The 18,268-nt window shown below is 42.1% G+C and overlaps 1 protein-coding gene across 1 annotated transcript in view; it reads left to right on the forward strand.

The window, feature by feature from the left end:
* The window catches only part of MICU1 (mitochondrial calcium uptake 1), a 205,935-nt gene that overhangs the window by 118,466 nt on the left and 69,201 nt on the right, over nucleotides 1-18,268 (forward strand). Inside the window, exons 7-8 of the mRNA XM_081955835.1 lie at nucleotides 11,247-11,329; nucleotides 15,349-15,546. Coding sequence (XP_081811961.1) covers nucleotides 11,247-11,329; nucleotides 15,349-15,546 — 281 coding nt within the window. The remainder of the gene's footprint in view (nucleotides 1-11,246; nucleotides 11,330-15,348; nucleotides 15,547-18,268) is intronic.

An 18,268-nucleotide genomic window follows, 5' to 3' on the forward strand; every position in this document is an offset into this window, starting at 1 on the left:
GAATGAATTGTCTCCTGCAAACACCCCTCCCCTTTCGCTCCTCTTTTATTCCCAATGGGAGGGGCCATTCACTGTCCACCTGTGGCCTTACTCCCAAGTCAGCGTTGTTTCTTAGCTGTTCCCTTCGTCTGGCAACTCTGTACATGCGCACTCTGGGATCAGGCTCCAGCTGTCTGTCTGCCTCACTGAAGTCTGACTCCGAAGGCAGCTGATAACTGTCAGACGGCCTTGGCCCCATCACTGCCTCCGATGCAGAGCACTCATCAGAGCCTTCTCCAGACTCCAAGACTGGCCCATGTTCCTCCCCAACCTTCTCACTGTCCAAATCTGCTGCCAACTGTGCTGGCTGTTGGCGGGCCACAATAAGTCTGTGCTCATTAGTGCACTGTGCAACAGCACTGATGATGTTATCTAAGTTGGGTAATGAAATATCTGCAAGAAAACAACCAAGCTCAAGGAGAACAGCAAGGATCTCATAATTCAACTCTGAGCTCCAAATAATCTCTTCCATCTGTGTTGTCATATGGATATGGTGGATATAGGATATGGTGTGTCTTTCTACTGTGTCTCCTTCAATAAGTCCTGCTGCCCTGCTACCACAGTTACAAAAAGAATGGCTGCTTAAAGCTCTTGGCATCCTGGGAGGTTACACGCGACTGGCTCCTGGGCCTAGTGAACGCTTCGTTGGGCGAGGGGTCTCTGCTGGCCACCTTGAAAGAGGCGGTTGTGAGACCCCTACTCAAGAAGCCTTCCCTGGACCCAACGGAGCTAGCTAATTATCGTCCGGTCTCCAACCTTCCCTTTTTAGCGAAGGTTGTAGAGAGTGTGGTGGCCCAACAGTTTCCACGTCACCTGGAGGAAGATGATTATTTAGACCCGCGCCAGTCCGGCTTCCGGCCCGGGTACAGCACGGAGACGGCCTTGGTCGCGTTGGTTGATGATCTCTGGAGGGCCAGAGATAGGGGTTGTTCCTCTATCCTGGTCCTATTAGATCTCTCGGCGGCTTTCGATACCATCGACCATGGTATCCTGTTGCGCCGACTGGGGGGGGTTGGGAGTCAGGGGCACCGTTTTACGGTGGTTCGGCTCCTACCTCTCCGGCCGGACGCAACGTGTGTTGGCAGGGGAGCAGAGATCGACCCTGAGACCCCTCACTTGTGGGGTGCCACAGGGGTCGGTTCTCTCGCCACTCCTGTTCAACACATACATGAAACCGCTGGGCGAGATCATCCGTGGCTTTGGGGTGGGATATCATCTGTATGCTGATGATACGCAGCTATACATCTCCACCCCGAACCACCCCAACGAGGCCGTCGAAATGATGTCCCGGTGCTTGGAAGCCGTACGGATCTGGATGGATGACAACCGACTCAAACTCAACCTCTCCAAGACGGAGTGGCTGTGGCTTCCGGCCCCCCGGTTCAACCAGTTGCTTCCATCTCTGGCCATCGGGGGCGAGCAACTGGCCCCCATGGAACGGGTGCGCAATTTGGGCGTCCTCCTAGATGCCCGGCTGTCCATGGATGACCATGTAACAGCCGTGGCAAGGGGGGCGTTCCACCAGGTTCGCCTGGTGTGCCAATTGCGCCCCTTATTGGACCGGGATGCCTTGCGCACAGTCACCCATGCGCTGGTGACGTCTCGCCTGGACTACTGCAATGCTCTCTATATGGGGCTTCCCTTGAGATGCACACGGAGACTACAGTTGGTCCAGAATGCGGCCGCGCGGTTGATTATGGGGAGGACTAGGTACTCCCATGTAACACCTCTCCTGCGCGAGCTGCACTGGCTTCCTGTGGTCTACCGGGTGCATTTCAAGGTTCTGATTATGATCTTTAAAGCGCTCCATGGCACAGGACCTAGTTACTTGCGGGATCGCATCCTGCCCCATACATCCCTACGACCAATCCGCTCACACAGAGAGGGACTTCTCCGGGTGCCGTCCGCTAAACAGTCTCGGGGGGGCGACACCCAGGAGCAGGGCCTTCTCTGTGATGGGCCCAGCCCTGTGGAATGACCTCCCCCTTGATATCAGGATTACTTCCGATCTCCGCTCCTTCTGTGTAAAGCTCAAGACCCACCTCTTTCAACTGTCTGGCCTGGCTCAACCGTAGTTTATCCTTTTCCTCCTGACAGTCCTTTTTTAAATTGTATTATTATTTCGGGGTATTTTAATGACTAATTTAATTTTATTATTATTAATGTAATGTATTTTTAATTATTACCTCCTCCATGCATGTATGTATATGTATGTATATGTGTGTATTTCTATGTTTATATGTATGTATGTATATTTTATTGTACGCCGCCCCGGGTCCCTTGCGGAGAGGGTGCGGCTAACAAATTAAATTTCTATTTCTATTTCTATTTCTTGAGTAGAGACAGCAGGAAGGTTTCTGCTGCTTCTGCATCAATTATCAACACTCGCAAATTGAAGTTTCTATAGCACCAAATCTTTCGAGTGTAGCAGAATGAAGCCAGGGATTCGGTACAATTGGAAATGGTTGACAATAATATCAACAATTGGGGGCATGGCACTTATGCTTGGTTGTATCAAGAAATCCCCTAGATATTCTTGTTTACCAATGTAGTTGAGATTGTAATATGGAATCAAGGTGCCTATAAGAAGTTTATTAAATTCAATTTTTTTAAAAATTGCCCTGTTTCCCCCAAAATAAGACCTCTCTGGGTAATAAGCCCATCGGGCTTCTGAGCGCATGCGTTAAAATAAGCCTTCCACCGAAAAAACAGCTACAACTAATAAAATAAATACCCCGTTTCCCTGAAAATAAGCCCAATCAGGCTTTTGAGCGCAGGTGTTAAAATAAGCCCTCCCAAAAAATATGGCAACACAGCAGCAGCCATGAGGTGACCTCGCTCACCGCCTCCTGCACCTCAAAAATAATAAGACCCCCCAAAATAAGGCCAAGCCCTTATTTCAGGGGTCAAAAGAAAATAAGACCCTGTCTTATTTTCAGGGAAGCACGGTAGTAGAGCATTGGATGATTTTTTTCTTGTTGGGATTAATAATTGTAACCTTCCATTGAAAATATCTTCTCTCTATTGTTGCCTGGTATTTCCCTTTCCTCCCACGTACATCTTTTTCTCTGAACATCTTTCATGCTATGAAACTAGGATTCCCTTGGGGAGTTGCTTTCTTGATGTAGACTGAGAACATGGTAGACCTCCCATCAATCCATTTCCCTTAAGATGTATCAATCACATTCCCAACAGAATTTGCAGATTACTTTAGAAATCATTGCATTTCATCTCATCAACCTCAAATCAAGAGAAAGATGTTTCCTTCCCCACTTAAAATACCAAGTGTAGTAAAGGATTCTGATTTCTTACTGGGTTTTCCTTGAAACCTTCAAGACCTCCCTTCTGGTCCACACCCAACCAGATAAGTACTAGTTCTGTTTCATATGTGTCTTTGAGGCAAGGTTAAGCTTGGTAGATTAAATCTGTAAATGCTACAGTATGTTAGAAAAGATAATGTCAGGCACAAAAAAAAAAAAAAAACCAGGACCTTTGTAAGGTTGCATTACAGAAGATTTATTCAAGCCTATACACAAGGATCTGGTCAGCTCAATTTCATTGCTAAATTGCTGCCAGAAGGGGTTGGACTTGGAGCATTTGTGGGAGTGCAAGGATTCTAACGGATGATGTGTTTAACTCCCCCCACCCCCTGCTCTTTTCCTCAATATTTTCCTCAATGTGATCTCAATATTTTTTTTCTTCACGTTACATGCCTGGGATATGCTCTGTGAATTAGATAAAGATGCACTTAGCTATTGTACTAGGAAATACATGTCACCTGCCCAATAATATAAGTAGTCAAGAATTCACTCAACCTTCATCTTACATAAATTTTTTATATGTGACCTCCTAGAGATGCCTGGCAAAAGCACTTTTCATATTTATTCATCTAATCTTCGTGCTATGGAGACAGGAATAAATTTCCATTGCCATGAATTCTCACTGAAAATTGAACACAGTCCTTTGAGCATTAGCTTAGCTCTGCTGTAAAGGAACACAGCAATATTGTTGTTATAGCAAGGTACTTAATCTCTCATGGTTGTACAGTCAGAATAAGAAGTAATCAACATGACTCCTAGAAATGTTTGTTAGAGAGACAGTATGTATTTTCAAGCACATATCTCTAGCTATTTTTAATTCACCTACCTTCAGCTAAGGAACAAGGGCCAACTCGGGAGTAATGGCACAAGTAGAGAGTGAATGGTCCCTCCCATAGGGAATAAAGAGGAGCAAAGGGGGAGTTTGCAGGAGACAATTAGTTTGCTTATTATTGTGAAGAGTTGCTTATCTGAGTTCGTGCCTCATAGAGACTCCTTGCCAGGTATTTCTTTTTTACAGCATTGCTAATAGAAGCTATTGGCCTGGCAACTATCCAAGGACTGATAAGGTCTGTTTTTGCAATTAAACCTTGAAAGGCTTATTGCCCGGACTTTTCTGGATGTGAATGCCAGGAATTCACATTAACCAAATAAAAAGGGGTTCTTTTCGGGACAAGGAGTCTGTTTCGTGATTCTGTTAAGCCTGGGTCAGAACAGTACCATCTCTATGTTTATACATCTTAATGTCTTCTTCAGCTCTGCACTCATTGCAAACATTGCCTCCAGCAACCATGTGTATGGAGATCCTCAGTCATCCATGTCACGTTTGTCCCAAAGGTGCTTTTTCAAAAGGCAACTGGACTTCCTTCATTTTATCTTGAAGATGTTTCAGTTCAGAACTCTTGGATGAGAAGTGAAACATTTTCAAGGAAGAAAAAAAAAAGGCCAGTTGCCTCTTGAAAAAAGCACCTTTGAGACACTAGCTGCCACATGCCCCTAATGGTGCTAAATTTACCCACTTGGAGGGTATGTCAGCTGCACGCCAGTACTTCATACAGCCATCCAGCTACTTTGTATTCGATAAAATTACATGTTGCATGTCTCCAAAATGCAATGCACAATGCCAGGCCTAGCAGTTTGGCAATTGCCCCCAAGATTGTGAAATGGTCCTTCCAGAATGGTGTCTCAAAGATGCTTTTTCCAAAAGGCAACTGGACTTTCTTGGGGTTTTTTTCCCTTTGAAAACATTTCACTTTTCATCCAAGAAGCTTCTTCAGTTCTGAACTGAAGAAACTTCTTAGATGAGAAGCAAAACGTTTTCAAAGAAAATGCCTTTATAATGCCTTGGTTAAGTCCAAACTTCAAATACTGCATCCAGTTTTGGTCACCACAATGTAAAAAAGATGTGGAGACTCTAGAAAGAGTGCAGAGAAGAGCAACCAGGATGATTAGGGGACTGGAGGCTAAAACATATGAAGAACAGTTGCAGGAACTGGGTATTTCTAGTTTAATGAAAAGAAGGACTAGGGGAGACATGATAGCAGTGTTCCAATATCTCAGGGGTTGCCACAAAGAAGAGGGAGTCAAACTATTCTCCAAGGCACCTGGGGGTAGAACAAGAAGCAATGGGTGGAAACTGATCAAGGAGAGAATCAAGCTAGAACTGAGGAGAAATTTCCTGACAGTTAGAACAATCAGTGGAAGAGCTTGCCTCCAGAAGTTGTGAATACACAACACTGGAAGTTTTTAAGAAGATGTTGGATAATCATTTGTCTGAAGTGGAAGATTTCCTGCCTAAGCAGGAGGTTGGACTAGAAGACCTCCAAGGTCCCTTCCAACTATTATTCTATTCTATTCTATTCTAAAAATGAATAAAATAAGAAAGTCCAGTTGCCTTTTGAAAAAAAACACCTTTGGGACAACCATGATCTGGATGATTGAGAATATCCATAGACATACTCCAAAATGGTAGTATCACGAGGAAGGAAATAATGGACTAGGTCAGTCCATCAGAGGTCTCATAATGGAGACATATACTAGGTTCCTAAGTTTACTGGTATAAAAGGAGGAAAGTTAAAATCACAATCTGGTTGATAATACTACATGCAAACCTTGAAAAGCATGTAAGAGCCTTTGGACTTTAAACAAATAGTAATTTATCTGAACCTACCTAAATCTCAAATGTCTTAGTTTAATTTCCTTAGAAGCCCCGAGAACAGCAGTTCTGTAACGCAAATATATGGTGTCTGTTGGCAGGGAAAATCCTTTGAGAGTTCTCTGTACTATCGCAAGCTGTATTTCTTTGGATGCTCTGGGGAAGGTATGACAATTATTTGGTAATAGGATACTAGAAATGGAACCGACATTAAACATTTTGGAGAAAGCCATAGATTTCTTATACCATGTTGGCTTCTACTGCATATGAATGAATATTGTGCTGCGTTCATATCTTTGAATTCCAACAGCGTCTGAAGATGCATATTCCCACAGGGAGATATATTTCCTGTTCCCTCCCAATAAGAGGAAAGAATTAGAAGGGAAAAAAAACACCCTATATTACGCAGAATGATTAGTGTGTCTGATTTGGCATATAATGTATTAATTGGGGAGGGCAGAACAAGAGAGAAAGTAGTAAGATTAATAGTATAATGAGCATCTAAGGAAAACATCTCAGTTCATTGAAATTCTTTTAAGGTTTCTGAGGCCTAATATTCCCATTCTGCAGCACACAATGAGAATATTAAGACATTTGCAAGGATGTCTACTATAAATAGCATTCTCAGTTTAGTTCTCATTGCAGAATAGTATAAGTTTGCTAAAATTCCATTTAGACTTTTTTTTCATGAGCACCAGAAAATGTTACGAGTCTCAGAGGCTGTGCCTCTAGGCAGTTGCCATGTGTAGAGAATATGAAGGGATTGAGTGTCAAAGTTTAAAAGCAAATATACTCCATATTGTCCTCTGGTGATTGATATGGGAAGGGTATTGAACCTATTATTTTTATGTTTTCATGTTTTATATAAGATATTAATGAGACCTAAGGGATTTAAAGTATAGTCACTCAAAAGATGGAGAGGCTGTTTTTGGGTATGTCAGTAATGACTAACCTTTTCCGGACTGGGTGCCCAAAGTGTGTGTGCGCACATGTGCAAATGTGTGTGTGTGCAAATTCGTGCTCATCTGAACCCCCAAAATGCAATGCATATGTGGTTCCCATGCATGTGCCCCGCCCCTCATGCATGGGCAAGTAGGACCCATGCATGCACGCCCCCCCCCCACATGCCCTGCTTGCCGGGCATGCATGCATGGCTGCCCGCAGGTCCCCCCATGCTCCCAGCATGCATATGCAGCAGAGACTCCAAGACCAGCTGGCTGGCGGGAGGTGTGCCCACATGCACAGCAGAGCTGAACTTGGGCAACAGCTCACGTGCCCACAGAGAGGGCGCTGCATGCCACCTCTGGCACATGTGCCATAGGTTCACCATCACAGGTATAGGTAGTCCTCAACTTATAGCAGTTCATTTAGCAACCATTCAAAGTTAAAACAGCATTGGGAAAAATGACTTATGACCATTTTTCACACTTACAACCGTTGCAGCATCCCCATTGTCATGTGATCAAAATTCAAATGCTTGGCAACTGGTTCATATTTACCATTTACCTGGTTCATGGTCACCTTATGACAGTGCTTCTCAATTATTTTCTGTCATGCCCCCCCTAGGAAGAAGAAAACATTTCGCGACCCCCCCCCCCCGCGCGACTGTAAATAGTATAATTTGTCTATAAAATTGTTATAAGTACACCTCTGCATAACATAGCACACCGGTCTTTCCTCGTCTCCCACCGTAGTCACATGCTTTCTTTCCTCTTTCCCTCTTACTTGTCTATCCTTCCTTCCACCCTCCCTTCCTCCTTCCCTTCCTTCCTGCCTCCCTTCCAGTTCCCTCCTTCCTCTTTCCCCCTGCCTGCCTGCCTTCTTTCCCTCCTGCTTATCTATGCTTCCTTCCTTCCTTGCACCTCCCTCCCTTCTGCCTGCCTGCCTTCTTTCCTCTTTCCCTATCCTCCTATCCTTCCTTTCTCCCTCCCTCCTTCCCTGCCTCCCTTCCAGTTCCATTCTTCCCTCCTTCCTTCTGCCTCCTTCCTGCCTGCTTGCCTTCTTTCCTCTTTCCCTCTTGCTTGTATATCCTTACTCCCTCCTCCCCTTCTTCCCTCCCTCCCTGCCAGCAGCTCCTCCAGCATCCCAGCTGGAAGCAGCAGCACAACAGTCGCCATTACCAGGGGCGAAGGGGTGGCGGTGGCAAGATCGGGCGACCGCCGCCCCTTTGTCCCTTCCCCAACAGCGGCTGTTGCGCTTCCGCTTCCAGACGGAATGCTGGCGGGGAGGCGAGCTACCTGCATAAAGACGCCGCCGAGGGCATGGCAGAATATATCCCGGCTTGAAGTGGCAGCGCTGGGGACTGCTCAGAGACTCATCAGAGCCGCGGGCTGGAGCTGTGCAAAAAGTCTGCTTGGGCTGGGGGGGGGGGGAAGGGAGGGAAGCCTGGGACAGCCATGCTTCCCTCCCTCCCACCCCCGCCCGAGCAGGCTTCTTGCACAGCTCCAGCCCGCGGCTCCAATGAAAATCCACAGTCCGAAGTGCTGCCACTTCCAGGCGGGATATATTATGCCTCGCCCCCGCCGCCGCCGCCACCGTTGCACCCAGATGGAAAGGGAGCCTTCGCGCCCCCCCTTTACGGAGCCTCCGCCCCCCCAGGGGGGCGCGCCCCACTATTTGAGAACCGCTGCCTTATGAGAACCTCGGACAAGCAAAGTCAATGGAGAAGCCAGATTGAATTAACAACTATATTACTAACATGCAATGAATCACTTAACAGTTGTGGCAAGAAAGATCATACAATGGGGTTAAATTCACTTAACAAATGTCTCGCTTAGAGACAGAATTTTTAGGCTCAATTGTGGTCGTATGTCAAGGACTACTTGTAATTGCTCTTACAGTAAGGTGAACTTTGTCATTTTTCGCTATTCCTGACGGTGAATAGTGTCTAATTAGCTTGAGGGCAGGGTGGAACGTCTTGTGAATCCTCTCCTAGAAACTATTGGGGTGGAGTGTTGAGCGTGTGAAGACAAACCAGCCTCACCACCTCTACAGAATGACTAGGCAAAAATCACATTACACTCAGATGAAATTCTCATATCATGTAATTGATGTAAATAAACAAAGTGATGTAAATAAACAATTGAACTAATGGCTGAGTGTATTTGACCCAAACCAAAGATGCAGAGGGATAATAGTTATGAGAAGACTTGGTATGGAAATACAGATAACAGCCTCTATTCAAAATGAAGTAGCAAACAGAGTATTACTAGACACAAAGCTTTCTTCTGAGTCATTCCCTGGCAAAATGTGCCATAATATGGATATTACAGAGATATTTCTTTGGGACAGTAATTATTGCAGCTACTAGATTTTAGTTAATATTTTCCTGAGTGCTTAAAACAATGGAGAAGAGGGGAAAGGATTTATTAACTTCCCTAGACCAAAGATATTGGCATGAATAGGCTAGGGCAATGATGCTGAACCTCATTTTCCGCATATTCGGAAAATGCCTAGCTTGACTCTGAGGGCATATCACACAGACATACACAATGACAAAAGAGAATTCTTTATTTGTTTGTTTTCTTTAAAAAATACAGTCTAATTGTGGGATAATAGGTATTATATAGAGAAATACCAAATCATTACAAAATGGAAACACACTTATTTTTAGAGACTGCAGGGCCCATTGCACGATTTCCAGAAAGTCCAGAGGTTGTGCGACTCCACCCCACCCCATTCTCACATACCCTCTGCAGGCCCCAAATATCACATAAGAATGGGACGTGCTTTTGAGAATAGCAATAGCACTTAGACTTATATATCACTTCACAGTGCTTTACAGCCCTCTCTAAGCGGTTTACAGAGTCAGCCTCTTGCCCCCAACAATTTGGGTCCTCATTTTACTCACCTCGGAAGGATGGGAGGCTGAGTCAATCTTGATACCTCAGCCCTCAACTGCTCCAAAACTCGTCAAATTCAGTTCTCGACAGATTTTGAAGTAGAAATTTTGTCCCAGCGCTCGTCATTCTCCTGGTAGTCGATGCCCAAGGAAGAACTTGCTGACGTCAGCTGCTTTGTGATTCTCTATTTTCTCTGGCCCAAAATAGCAGGCCGTGTAATAAATCATGTGGTTTTCTTAATACTCATTGGTTTTAGTATTTGTTGTGTCTTCTGAAATGAATTTCCAATGAATACCAAGGTACCACTGTGGTTTTCAGATATTGATGAATGTTGACCTGTCACCCAAAATATTGTAGTGTATCACCTTTGACGTGCATGTCATCAGTTCGCCATCACTGAGCTAAGTGTGGGTTCACCAATATATTTTTAGAAGCGGGAGGTATAACCTGTCCTTCATCTTCCTATAACTTTAGTTACAGTTTAGTTATGAGCCGTGGTGGTGCAGTGGTTAGAATGCAGTACTGCAGGCTACTTCTTCTGACTGCTGGCTGCCTGCAGTTTGGCAGATCGAATCTCACCAGGCTCAAGGTTGACTCAGCCTTCCATCCTTCTGAGGTCAATAAAATGTGGACCCAGATTGTTGGGGGCAATAGGCTGACTCTGTAAACCATTTAGAGAGGGCTATAAAGCACTGTGAAGTGATATATAATTCTAAGTGCTATTGCTACTAAGGCCACAGTATTTAATAAGAAGTAACTCCAAATGAAAACAGCAGGATTTGATATCAAGTAAATAGTACTTAAAATGAAATTGCCATTTGTCTGATTTTTCACACAGAATCTTCTTGTTGCAAATGAGTTAATTAAAACCTTTCATTGTCCCACTTATTCCACCAAATTCATCTCCGCATACACTTATCAGAGGGCTGCCATGATAAACAACTTGCATTTAAATTTATGCTTAGATTTGAAACTTTTAGTTTAGCATTGGATTCTCCATATCTAATTAGGCTTTCTCTATCGTATTGCCTTAGAGAAGACAGACATTACAGATATTTTGTGTGTAGTAGACCCATAAATGAAACATAATATGGACTTACTGGAGAAAAATAGCCCTACAGAGCTCATAATTTCAAGATATTAGTGAGATATATTTTTGCAAGAAAATTGCTAAAGAGGACTATTAAGATAATACATATTAACAAAGCTGCAGAAACAAAAGCAAAAAAAGAAAAAACCACTGGAGAGACATAAGAAATATATTGCAAAAACAAGAACAATATTTTTTTTAAAAGAAGTTTTAAGCCGTAATATCACTCTTAAATCATTATTGCTGCTTTCTGATTACTCCATAATGTAAAGTCTATAATATACTGGGTTTTTTTTCCCTAGCTCCTCAGAGAAACTTTGAAATTGCTTTCAAGATGTTTGATCTAAATGGAGATGGAGAAGTAGATATGGAAGAATTTGAACAGGCAAGTTTTCATTTCTTTTTTCCTTTCCGACACAATTTTTAAGAAAGTGAATTTGTGCAGTTCTCTGCTCTTAAGAGTACTGTATGTTCATAATCCACAATGGCATGTCTATATGATTCTGTCCTGAGGTGGTATTCAGCCGGTTCGGACCAGTTCACCCGAACTGGTAGCGGAAATCACGGGAGGGCCTGCCCACCCGCCTCAGCTGTATGCCGTCCTATTCAGGCACGTTTTTGAGGCTGGGTGCATATGCAGAAGGCACGCGCGGAGTGAACTGGTGGTAAGAAAATGTGAAACCCACCGCTGATTCTGTCTCTACGTAAAGCAATCTTCCTCAACTTGACACCTTTCAAGTGTGTTGGGCTACTACTGGCAATGCTGGCTGGTAATCCCATTTTTTCCTCTTTCTCTTCCCTACCCTTTCATTTCCTTTTTCTTTTCAATCTAACTGATTCACAGTTGTAAGGGAGCTTGCTAAATTGTTGTTGGATTGCCTGGGTTTTTTAAGGTATTGCCACCTTGGCTTTTTAAAAAGATACACACAGTTCCAAACAGACAGCTAACATCCTTTTGTTCCATACCACCTCTGATTGGGCCCTCCCTCACCTATTTTCTGCTTCCCGAGTCCCAGCTGATTGGGAGGAAATGGGTTTTTTGCAGTAACCCTCCTCTGGAGTGGGATAGGAATGGAGATTTTACAGTATCCTTCCCCTGCCACGCCCACCAAGCCATGCCATGCCCACCAAGCCTTAACATGCCCACCAAGCCACGCCCACAGAACCGGTAGTAAAAAAAAAAATTGAATCCCACCACTGGTCTGTAAGAATCATATATATAAGAACAAAACAAAAACATTTTCATAGATAGTTGAAAAGCAGCATGCTATACGAGTAACCAATGCTTGATCATTAGTATGTTACATCAAAATTACAACTCTTTTTGTGGTTTGTTGCAGCCTGTTAAAGCGACTGAGGGCAGCCTGACTATCATAGATCGTTAAAACCAGTACACAATTAACATCTTTCTGACCCTTTATTTCTCTGGTATTGTCGGTACAAATAATCAAGATGTCTTATTAGAAAGTCTGACCTTCAAAATGCTTCCAAAGACAACTGTTTTGAAGCATTTCAATCTGCATTATGTCGTTTTACATTTGAATCAATCTAAACATCACTCTTTTTAGAATGATTAATAAGTCACGTTAAATGTGTTCAAGTTCTGAAATTCATCTCCGATAAATTTTGAATGGATTTTCTTACGGATCCAGGCATCAATGTATATAACATTTGTGTTATTTTTGTTCACGTCTAAGACCTTGATTTTGCAGACAGAGCTATTTCACTGATATTTAATGAGCTCCGAAAATAGAGCCTCCAATATGTAATCTCTGCCAAGCTGCAGCTGGCAGTCCATAAATAAAGGAAGACAATAGTTTCCCTCCCTTAATCAGCTCACAGTTTGATTATTTTTTCCAGCCTATTTTTCTTCTATGAGTACAGATATAAGCGCTTGTGCCTCAGGGTTTCCCCAAAGCCTAATGAGAGAGCTACCAGGCTAAAAATGGACTAGCACTTGGTCTCCCAAGTCCTACCCCAACATCTCAATGACTATATCACACAAATTGTAAATCTAGGTTTGTTTTGGTTTTGGCCATTACGCCAAGTTAGGAATCCTTGGACTTTAGCAGAAATATAGTCTTCTGCTGTGGCCTTTTGGATCAAGTGTGGGGTGCTTGATTTTGCCTTTTGCCAATGCCAACATTAGAAAAATTCTCTTTCCAAATGCTTCCAAGATAGAATAGAATAAAATAACATTGAGAAAGAAACTTGGAGGTCTTCTATCTTGTCCAACCCCCTGCACAAGCAGGAGACCCTTCAACATTTCAGACAAATGGTCATCCAATTTCTTCTTAAAAACCACTTGTGATGGAGCACTCATAACTTCTGGAGGCAAATCATTCCACTGATTAATTGTTCTAATTATCAGGAAATTTCTCCTTAGTTCTAGGTTGGTTCTCTCCTTGATTAGTTTCCCCCCATTGCTTCTTATCCTGCCCTCAGGTGCTTTGGAGAATAGCTTGACTCCCTCTTCTTTGTGGCAGCCCCTGAGATATTGGAACACTGCTATCATGTCGCCCCTAGTCCTTCTTTTCATCAAACAAAATAATTCTTTTCATTCAGATTGAATATTCCCTTCTAAGGCTGAATATCTTCTAACTTTAGAGGTGTCAGATTCCTTAAGTTAGTCACGCAGGAAGCTGAACTGCCCAAGAGAGTCAGACAACACAGCTAGGAGCTACATTTTTATTATAGTTCTAGAACCATTGCTTTTACCAACAACTGAACTACCGAGTGGCCTTGAGTTTGATACCAAATTTGGTCATGTTTTTTCCCCATATAAAAAAGATTTCTCCCTTTCTTTTCTCACTGTTGGTGGTTGGAGACCATTGCATGTTTTTATTTCCCACTTGTCTACACTGAGAATCCCTTGCCACAAATGAAAGCTCCAGGAGAGAGGGAAAGAGATAAAATTATGAAACCCCCTAAGATGCTCCCTCCCACCCATCCCTCCCAGCCCCATCAGTGGGGCTTGGGCAAAGTTTAATAATCCTTTCCCAACAGGGACAAGAGGAAACTCAGCAGTCTCTTTGAAAAAGCATGTAATATTGTAAAATGGGAATTGCCACGTTTTATATCTGAAGGTTCGAATCCCTAGTGCCGCATAATGGAGTGAGCTCCCGTTACTTGTCCCAGCTTCTGCCAACCTAGCAGTTCGAAAGCATGTAAAAATGCAAGTAGAAAAATAGGAACCACCTTAGGGGGAAAGGTAACAGCGTTCCATGTGCCTTCATCATTTAGCCATGCCGGCCACATGCCCACAGAGATGTCTTCGGACAGCGCTGGCTCTTCGGCTTTGAAATGGAGATGAGCACCACCCTCTAGAGTCAGGAACGACTAGCACATATGTGTGAGGGGAACCTTTACCTATTTTCGAAGGTACCATATTCTTTTTTATGATCCCTTTTTCCTGTACCTTCTGGCTACATCAGCCATTGAGGTGGTTGAGTTATATATTACCTGTTAAAATAACATACTCCTATTATGGTAGGAGGAAGTGATATTCTGTACTTAAAAACTAACTCCATTGCACTGGAACATTAAAAACTGGCAGACTCCTGACCAATTCAGAAAATAAGATTTTTTTCCTGGAATGAAAAGACTGCAATGTCTGTATTAGATAAGAAGTTAGGGCAGTAACCTTTCATTTCTCTGGAGTCTAAATTGTATTGTAATATATCACGTAATAAAAGGAAACATCGTAAATTCAATTCTCTATTGGATGATTAATAACCTGTCCAGGAATATTGCCAAGAATTGAAATCTTGTTCCTGCTATGGATTTATGCCGAATATTCCTTTGTTTCATTGAGTTATTAAATGTATTTCTTAGTTCTCCTTCAAGATAGCAGTCTTTTGAAGCCAAATACAACATACAATTCAATCTCAACATCATAAATCAATCTGAAATTATTTTACAAATAAAGCGGTTAAAATAAGTCAGATCCAATATTAGAAATTGTATGTAGAAATTGTAATATTAGAAATATTAGCAGAAATATATCCAATATCCAATCCAGGATGGATGGATGGATGGATGGATGGATGGATGGATGGATGGATAGATAGATAGATAGATAGATAGATAGATAGATAGATAGATAGATAGATGACAGATAGATAGATAGATGATAGATAGATAATAGATAATAGATAGATAGATAGATATAGACAGACAGACAGACAGACAGACAGACAGACAGACACACACACACACACACACACATACAGACTCAGGCTTTCATCCTTCCAAGGTCAGTAAAATGAGGACCTAGAGATTATTGGGGGCAATATGCAAACAATGCTTATTTTGTAAACCTCCCAGAGAGTGCTATAAAGCGTTATGGTGGGGCAATATATATAACTCTAAATGCTATTGCTATTGCTGTTTTGCCCTCTGTAGGTTCAGAGCATCATTCGTTCCCAGACTAGCATGGGGATGCGTCACAGGGACCGTTCAACTACTGGGAATACGTTGAAGACCGGCTTCAATTCCGCATTGACGACATACTTTTTTGGAGCCGATTTGAAGGGGAAACTGACCATCTCCCACTTCTTGGAATTCCAGCGGAAACTTCAGCATGACATTCTCAAGCTCGAGGTTAGTGTCTAAATAATCCACAGGGATCTTGCTTAACTCACTTTCCATTTGTTTACAGATTTGTTATATTAATATCATTAGTTACCAGGGACACAGCTTATTTAAGCAGATGGTATAATCTGTGCACCCAGGAGGTCTCGTTCCTTTCACTTCCCATGAGAATCCAGATGCTTTTAGATTTCCTGAAATATCCCAGATAGCCAGATGAATGCCTGGTTGTTTTTGGAGCAATGGGCTAAAAAATAAAACATACCATATTGCAGCACAAAATATTTCTATTCTGCAGTAAAATAAAAACACTCTTGCTTTTAGTTTTCTGACCTGATTTCTTCTATTACATATGTCCCAAACTTTGCCCCATAAGATATCATATATATCATTGTCTGCCTGTCTTTCTGTCTATCTCTCTTCTATATCTATCTATATCTATCTGTCTGTCTGTCTGTCTGTCTGTCAATATCTATCTATCTATCCTATCTATCATCTTTCTAATATTATATACAAAAACGTGTTACTTGAAAACAGATGAGTTTGTCTTTCTTTTTTTAAAAAATCATATGTTATGTGTGCTCTTGAGTTTATGTCAAATATAATATGCACTTAGTGTGATAATCTCTCTCCTGTAGGACTAAAAAGGACATACCTGTACATTAATCAATATCAAGGAATATTTGATAGTTACAATTTAATGCTGTTTTGGTTAATTAAAATCGGCTGTAGTGAATAACTTAGGTTATAACTGTCTAAAACTAATCTGCTTTTTGAAAAATACAGTGAAGTATATCCCAGGTGAACTGCTATTAAAGAAATTATATTATCATGAATCTGTCAGAGGAAGAAGCATTTCCAAATGTTAATAAAAGTTACCCATCAGACCATCTGGGTATTTATTTTTACCCCAGTAAATCTCTATCCCTTTTTTAAAACACCTTTTAGAGAAAAACTAGAAACAATTATAAACCAGACTAATATGGTACACTCACAAATATGTCCAACCTGATTTGACAAAGAGGAATGAATTGATCCTAAAGCAGGATTTCCAACAGAAAATCAATTCTTCTTAGTGTACTTTATTTAGAGTTTTAAGCGCTACTTAAGCGTACTTGGAAACCAATTAAACCAGCCGGGAGGGTCTCAGTTCTTTATAAATAAATTAGATTGGAATAAAGTTTGTATTTAGTATACTTGAATTCTGTCAGAAGCTGTGTCTTTATCAGAGTCTTTATTTCACTTTGCTGGATAAATTCACATTGTATTTTGATCCTGGAAAGCTAGGAATGCATAAAACTAGAGGGTTTGTTATCTCCAGAAACATCACTCACTTGCATAAATTAATGTTTTCACAAATATTAGTTGTCATGCACAAGATTTTCAGAGAGGAACCTTAAATTTGATATTTAAATTTTATGCCTGATGGCATCAATAATAAATTAAATCTTGTGGCTTCATCTTCAAGAAGAAACTCAGAAAGAAGAAAGATGGACTGACTTTAATGATAAAAATTACAGTGTATCTCAAGTTACATATGGAATGCCGTTAATGAATGCACCTTTATGCAAATGAAAACTCTCATGTAGGACAGCATTATTATGACTGAGTTGCTTGTAACTAAAAGAAAAGATAAAGAGAAGAACATTACCTGAATTGAAATAAATATACAGATTTTTTTTTTGAGTTTGAGCTAACAAATACAGTATATTGATTTAAAAACTTAGGAACATGGAAAACTGATGGTGGAAAAAGACGTAGTGATCCATTGAGTCTGCCGTTTGCATCTATTTGGGAGATGTTTTCTTTTTAATTAATTGATTTATTATTTTTCCACTATTATTTTTATTTTTGTCGGATAATGGACATGCATGTTTAAATTTACATGATTGACCCACTACCTCCGCTGAGTTGGTTCCAAGCTTCCACTACTTTCTATGAAGTCATACATTCTAACATTACTTTTGAACATCCTTTCTGTCAATTTGGTGGTGTGGTGGCTCAGCAGTTAAGACACTGGGCTTGTCATATGCAAAGCCGGCAACCCAGATTGCAGACCCACGCTCCATGCAGTGGGGTGAGCTCCCATCCTCGCCCCAGCTCCTGCCAGCCTAGCAGTTCTAAATTTGTTGTGGCCCACCAGCAGAACTAGTGGCAGACTCAGACGGTGAGGAAGTTGGGGAGGAACATGGGCCAGTCCTGGAGTCTGGGGAAGGCTCTGTTGAGTACTCTGCATCAGAGGCAGAGATGGGGCCAGGGCCGTCTGACAGCTATCAGCTGCCTTTGGAGTCAGAAGAACAGCTGGAGCCTGTTCCCAATGTGCGCACACACAGAGCTGCCAGGAGAAGGGAACAGTTAAGAAACAAGGGCCGACTTGGGAGTAAAGGCACAGGTGAATGGTGAATAGCCCCTCCCATAGGGAATAAAGAAGAGCAAAAGTGGAATGGAGTTTGCAGGAGACAATTAGTTCGCTTAATTAGTGTGAATATTTGTCCATGACTCTCAGAGACTCCTTGCCAAGTATTTTCTTGTACAGCATTGCGTTTGGAAGTTATCGGCCTGGCAACTCTCCAAGCCTGATAAGGTCTGTGGTTGTAAATTCACCCTTGAAAAGACTGTTTGCCAGACTTTGCTGGATATGAATGAGAGGAATTCACATTAGCTTAATAAAAAGGGGTTTTTGTCAGGACAAGGAATCTGCTTCGTGATTCTGTGAAGCCTAGGTCAGAACAAA

This window comes from Natrix helvetica (genome assembly GCF_964273705.1).
Source record: "Natrix helvetica genome assembly, chromosome: 5".
NCBI lineage: Eukaryota > Metazoa > Chordata > Lepidosauria > Squamata > Natricidae > Natrix > Natrix helvetica.